Source organism: Solanum tuberosum, unplaced genomic scaffold (assembly GCF_000226075.1).
Source record: "Solanum tuberosum cultivar DM 1-3 516 R44 unplaced genomic scaffold, SolTub_3.0 scf00013, whole genome shotgun sequence".
NCBI lineage: Eukaryota > Viridiplantae > Streptophyta > Magnoliopsida > Solanales > Solanaceae > Solanum > Solanum tuberosum.
The window spans coordinates 1418366-1424501 of NW_006238940.1; the positions used below are offsets into that span (position 1 = coordinate 1418366).

Sequence of the window (6136 nt, forward strand, 5' to 3'; positions counted from 1 at the left end):
AGCTAATAGTTTTTTGGAAGGGGCAGTAAAAAGGTTACTACATGGATAATGAAGGAGGAAGAGAGAAAGGGGAAGCAAACAACTCAGTGGTATGTCACTCAACTTTTTTAGTGGAGAGCGTATTTGCTCTTTATCTTATAGTACAAGGGTATATTTGGTCCATTTTCCATTGTTTGATTTGTGTTATTTGAATGTTTTCCGTAGAAGATTAAGTATCCGATAATTTTAAATGAAGTATTAGGTCACATAGATTACACCAATTTTCATAGATAAAGTGTATAACAAGAATTTGTGTTAGATATTCCTAAAGGATATCTCTTCGAATTCACACTAAATACATGTGCACGTGTTAGCTGCCTGTGTAGAGTATATATATATATGTGTGTGTGTGTTCTCTATGAAAACTTGATATAACATTTGGTCATTTGGCAGGAGTCATTTTCTGCTCTTTACAAGGATGTTGTCAACGTTCTGGATTTCATTGAGAGGTTAAAGAATGAAGAAGATAAAAAGACTGTTGAAATGGTTGATCAAATTGAAAATCTGAAATTTGGGATGGCATTTATTTGTACGTACATCCAGCTTTCTTATTCCGATTTGGAGCAATTTGATGAATTAATGTCTATCCAAAGACAAGAGGTTGAAAATATTATTCGATCAATTCTCTGTGATGTTGAGTTTAACGTGGCAATTAAATACAACATACATCATGTCCTTACTCGCCTCAGGGATAATATTGATTATTTTATCAGCTCTCAGAATCGTTCTACATCAAGTGCCACCATGACTGAGGAGCAGATGGACTTCCTCCTCCTGAATCTCCATCACCTATCCAAGTATCTTACTGAACAGACTCAGTATGAGATTCTTCACAATGTGTGTGGCAACATGAAAGATTTCCATGGTTTGATAGTGAATGGGTGCATTGAGCACGAGATTGTTGAATATGTCTTACCTCAGTTTCAACTCATGGCTGAGAGAGTAGGACGCTTCCTTTGGGATGATCAAATTGATGGAGAGTCTCGACACTTCAAGCTAGCACATCTACTCATGAAGATTATTCCAATTGAGCTGGAGGTTGTGAACATATGTTTTACAAATTTGAAAGCTTCAACTTCAGCAAAAGTTGGACACTTCATTAAGAAACTCCTGGAAATCTTTCCTGACATTCTTAGAGAATATCTGATTCATCTACAGGAGCACATGATAAATGTTACTACCACCACTACTTCAGGGGCTCAAAACATTCATGTCATGATAGAGTTCCTATTAATTATTCTTTCTGATATGCACAGGGACTTTATTCATCATGACAAATTATTTGATCTTTTGGCTCGTGTTGGAGAACTTACCAGGGAGGTATCAACTCTTGTTCGCGACTTAGAAGAAAAATTAAGGAATAAAGAGAGTACTGACAAAACAAATTGTGCAACCCTAGACTTGCTGGAAAATATTGAACTCCTCAAGGAAGATCTCAAACATGTTTATCTAACAGTCCCGGACTCATCTCAATGTTGCTTCCCCATGAGTGATGGACCTCTCTTCATGCATCTGCTACACATGCACTTAGATGATTTGCTGAATTCCAATGCTTATTCAATTGCTTTAATAAAGGAAGAAATCAGGTTGGTGAAAGAAGACCTAGAATCCATAAGATCTTTTTTTGTGAATATTGAGCAGGAATGGTACAAAGATCTCTGGGCACGTGTTTTAGATGTGGCATATGAGGCAAAAGATGTCATTGATTCAATAATTGTTCGAGATAATGGTCTCTTACATCTTATTTTCTCACTTCCCATTACCATAATGAAGATCAAGCTTACCAAAGAACAGGTCTCCAATTTACATGAGAAGATTCCCAAGAACAGAGGTCTCCTTGTTGTAAACTCTCCCAAGAAGCTAGTTGAAAGCAAGTCATTACCGGCTGGTAAAATTATTGTAGGTTTTGAGGAGGAGACAATTTGGATAATTGAGAAGCTCACCCGTGGATCGGCAAATCTAGATGTCATTTCGATCACTGGCATGCCGGGTTCAGGTAAAACTACTTTGGCGTACAAAGTATACAATGATAAATCAATTTCTAGTCATTTTGACCTTCGCGCATGGTGCACAGTCAACCAAGAATATGATGAGAAAAATTTGTTGAATAAAATTTTTAATCAAGTTAATGGCTCGGATTCAAAATTGAGTGAGAATATTGATGTTGCTGATAAGCTACGGAAACAACTCTATGGAAAGAGGTATCTTATTGTTTTAGATGACGTGTGGGATACCTCAAAATGGGATGAGTTAACAAGACCTTTTCCAGAAGTTGAGAAAGGAAGTAGAATTATATTGACGACTCGAGAAAAGAAAGTGGCTTTGCATGGAAAGCGCAACACTGATCTTCTTGACCTTCGATTGCTAAAACCAGAAGAAAGTTGGGAGTTATTAGAGAAAAGGGCATTTGGAAACAAGAGCTGCCCTGATGAACTATTGGATGTTGGAATAGAAATAGCCCAAAATTGTAAAGGGCTTCCTTTGGTGGCTGATCTGATTGCTGGAGTCATTGCAGGGAGGGAAAAGAAAAAGGCAGTGTGGCTTGAAGTTCGAAATAATTTGAATTCCTTTATTTTGAACAGTGAAGTGGAAGTGATGAAGGTTATAGAACTAAGTTATGACCATTTATCAGATCAAGTAAAATTGTGCTTGCTTTACATTGCAAGTTATTCGAAGGACACTGGAATGATAATTTCTGGGTTGATAGATTTATGGCATGCTGAAGGACTTGTGGAGCAGACAGAGATGAAGAGTGAGGAAGAAGTGATGAAGGTTTATTTGGATAACTTAATTTCCAGTAGCTTGGTAATTATTTTCAATGAGATTGGTGAGTACCCGACTTGCCAACTTCATGACCTTGTGCATGACTTTTGTTTGATAAAAGCAAGAAAGGAAATGTTGTTTGACCGGATAAGTTCAAGTGCCCCATCTTCTTCTTCAGATTTGATGCCACGTATAGTGACCATTGATTGTAAAAGCAAGTTCTTTGGCCTTGAAAATTTTGTCCTGTTCGGTTCAAATAAGAAAAGGCATTCTGGTAAACACCTGTATTCTTTGAGGATAAATGCAGATAATCTTGACGGCGGTCTTTCTGATACATGTCACCTAAGACACTTGAGGCTTCTTAGAGTGTTGAAACTGGATCACACTTTTAAGGTGAAAGATTCTTTGCTGAATGAATTATGCATGTTGGTTCATTTGAGGTTCTTACGAATTGGGACAGAAGTTAAATCTCTGCCTTCATCTTTCTCAAACCTCCGGAATCTAGAAATCCTCTCGGTGTATAACAACGGATCAACCTTGGTACTATTACCGAGAATTTGGGATCTAGTAAAGTTGCGAATACTGCACATGACTTCTTGTTCTTTCCTTGATATGGATACAGATGAACCAATTCTGATAGCAGAGGACACAAAGTTAGAGAACTTGAGATATTTAGAGAACCTGGTGCTTTCCTATTCGAAAGATGCAGAGGATATTTTCAAAAGGTTTCCCAATCTTCGAATTCTTGTATTCGTTCTCAAGGAATCACGGGATTGTTCAACAAAACGACAGTGGTTCCCAAAATTGGATTTCCTAACTGATCTAGAACGCCTCAGTGTAGAATTTGAAAGTTCAAATGACAGTGAGCCCTCTGTAGGGACAAATTGGCTGTGTAATTTTCACTTCCCTTCAAGTTTGAAAATATTGTCATTAGGTAAATTTCCTCTCTCACCCGATTCATTATCAACATTAGCTAGACTGTCCAACCTTGAAGGGTTGTCCCTTGAGAACACAATCATTCACGGGGGAGAATGGAACATGACGGAGGAAGACACCTTTGAGAATCTCAAATTTTTGGAGTTGGATGAAGTGACACTTTTTAAGTGGGAGATTGGAGAGGAATCATTTCCCGTGCTTGAGAAATTAGAACTGTGGAGATGTCGTATGCTTGAGGAGATTCCGCCAAGTTTTGGGGATATTTGTTCATTGAAAATTATCAAACTTGTAGAGAGCCCTCAACTTATAGATTCTGCTATGAAGATTAAGGAATATGTTGAAGATATCATGGGAGGGGACGAGCTTCAGGTTGTTGGCCGGAACAATGTCCCATTATTTTAAGTAGTTCTTAAGCTGTATGTGTGAAAAGTCTTGAGCTCTCTTACCCTGCGGAAATATGTGAGTATAGATGAATTTATTGCCTACTCTACTTCATTTTATGTCGCGGAGTTTAAATGCACACCGAGTTTGATAAAGGAAAGAATATTTCTGAAACTTCTAGTATTAAACATGGCATGTCATTTTTGTGGCTATAAAAGCATGTCATTAAGGTTAAAATGAGAAGTTTAAAATTAAATTGTTTCCAAACCTAGAAAGGTGTCATTCTTTTTTAAACTTATTTAAAGTAAAAGAGTGTCACATAATTCACAAAATGGAGTAACTTGATTTCTTTGCAGATCACATGTAAAGAAGATGATTACAATTCCCTTTGCCGATACACCTGCACCAACAATCACCATCGATAAGGATTTGGAGTTGAGAAGCTGCTGTATCTAATGATCAAGATGTTTGAATTGGTTTGGCCTCATTTGCAGCAGTAAGTAGTTTTAAAAATCCCCTGTGAATGCATGATGTGCTATCTCAATTTTGTTGTAGGTTAAATCATGCATCCTAGTTATTTCTTTTCCACTTTTGAATAGATTCCCATTTTAATCGTGGCTTCATTTCTGCAGGTGGCAACTTTAAGTCCATTAATGAAGAGAAGTTGTGTTGTAATCAGGCACTCTTACAAATTGTGACAGCTGTGGGTAAGTGTTAGCTTGAACTTCACTTTGTTACAGATTTGCATGTTGATAAGTTCGAGACTCAATACAGTAGCTGTGTTTGTAATAAAATAGAAAAACTTATCATGATCATTTCGTCTAGTTGTAGAAGCAAAAATTTCCTTAGAGGTGAATTTTTTTTGTAATCTTTGCATCTGAATGTGACAGCAGGTGCTAGATTATATTGAACCGAATGTTTCCTTGACAGAGCGAGGCCTTGTAGCTATCTCAGCTGGCTCCACTTGCTTCTATACTTGTGCTACCAAATGATAAATGCCGCCCTGGTTACTATTGCAAGGAACTGTCCTAACTACAAGGGATTGGGACGGTTTTCTCTCTCTCTTGCCTCATCGTGTGTTTCATTACAGCAGCGCCCATGCTAACAAGTTAGAGATACTCTCTGTACCTCCACTAGTGTGTGCTCTCCATTTGTCAAAGCCTTTGCAAGTTGGAGATAATCGGAAACTGCCCCTTGGACAACTAGGCTCTGTTGGTCAGTTGGAGATAATCAGAGACTGCCCCCTTGGGCGACAAGGCTCTGTTGGTCAATGCTGCAAAGCTGGAGACGATGTGATATCTTTTTGGATGTCTTCTTGTTCAGTAAGTTATGGAAGTTGCCATGGGTTGATTGTTGATGGAGATGTGAGTGATTCAAAGTGAAAAAACAATTATTTGGAGTTTTTTTTGAAGTTTGAAATATTCTGGCAAAATTTGGGAGGAGAATTGTAACAATTCATGTCCAAACATGATTTCGGAATACAAATTCACCCGTTGCCAATCAAATTTCTACTCCAAAACAACTTTTTACAATATATATTTCATTGTTGTTACTCGATACAACAAAATGTCCTGTAAATTTTTAGGAACTAGGAAGGTGGGAGTAACAAAGATGATATGTAGGTTTTCCATCTTTTTTTGCCAGCAGGTGGATATGCCACTTTCAGCTAAGTTTGTTGAATTGACTTTCGTTTAAGTAAATATAACTTCACCATACTGTTGTAAAATTCAAGTATAATAAGTTTTTTATTCATTTCTCTTGTACAATCTCTATTACTCTCTCCCTCCTGATAACTTCTCTTTCCCTCAATAGCAATAATATTCTATTTGTTGTAACGCGTTGCCTCATACTTTGATGAGGGTATATTGAAAGAAACAATGAAACGAGCAGGACGTAGACGCTTACCATAGGACAAGAAACATATGTGGCAATGAGTCATCTAAGGAATTTGGCGTAGTAACTCACCTGGAGAAGAGAATAAAATTGTGTTACTTTGTTGTCATGCTAGAACCATGGT

General features: G+C 37.5%; 1 protein-coding gene across 3 annotated transcripts; it reads left to right on the top strand.

The window, feature by feature from the left end:
* LOC102598766 (putative late blight resistance protein homolog R1A-3) lies at nucleotides 1-5871 on the top strand. Of its 3 annotated transcripts, none has more exons than XM_006339961.2 (5): nucleotides 1-89; nucleotides 433-4197; nucleotides 4476-4615; nucleotides 4752-4826; nucleotides 5010-5871. In XM_006339961.2, the coding sequence occupies exons 1-2, from the start codon at nucleotides 42-44 to the stop codon at nucleotides 4138-4140; spliced, it is 3756 nt and encodes a 1251-aa protein (XP_006340023.1). In that variant the 5' UTR covers nucleotides 1-41; the 3' UTR covers nucleotides 4141-4197; nucleotides 4476-4615; nucleotides 4752-4826; nucleotides 5010-5871. The 3 variants fall into 3 exon arrangements, with proteins under 3 accessions (XP_006340023.1, XP_006340022.1, XP_006340024.1); XM_006339960.2 differs by having other exon boundaries at nucleotides 5013-5871; XM_006339962.2 differs by having other exon boundaries at nucleotides 5050-5871.
* The last annotated feature ends 265 nt before the right edge of the window (nucleotides 5872-6136 follow it).

Excerpts from the sequence above, each read along its gene's own strand:
- LOC102598766 (XM_006339961.2), top strand. The coding sequence starts at position 42 with ATGGATAATGAAGGAGGAAGAGAGAAAGGGGAAGCAAACAACTCAGTG. Across the intron at positions 90-432 it reads GGGAAGCAAACAACTCAGTG|GAGTCATTTTCTGCTCTTTA; the intron begins GTATGTCACTCA and ends GTCATTTGGCAG.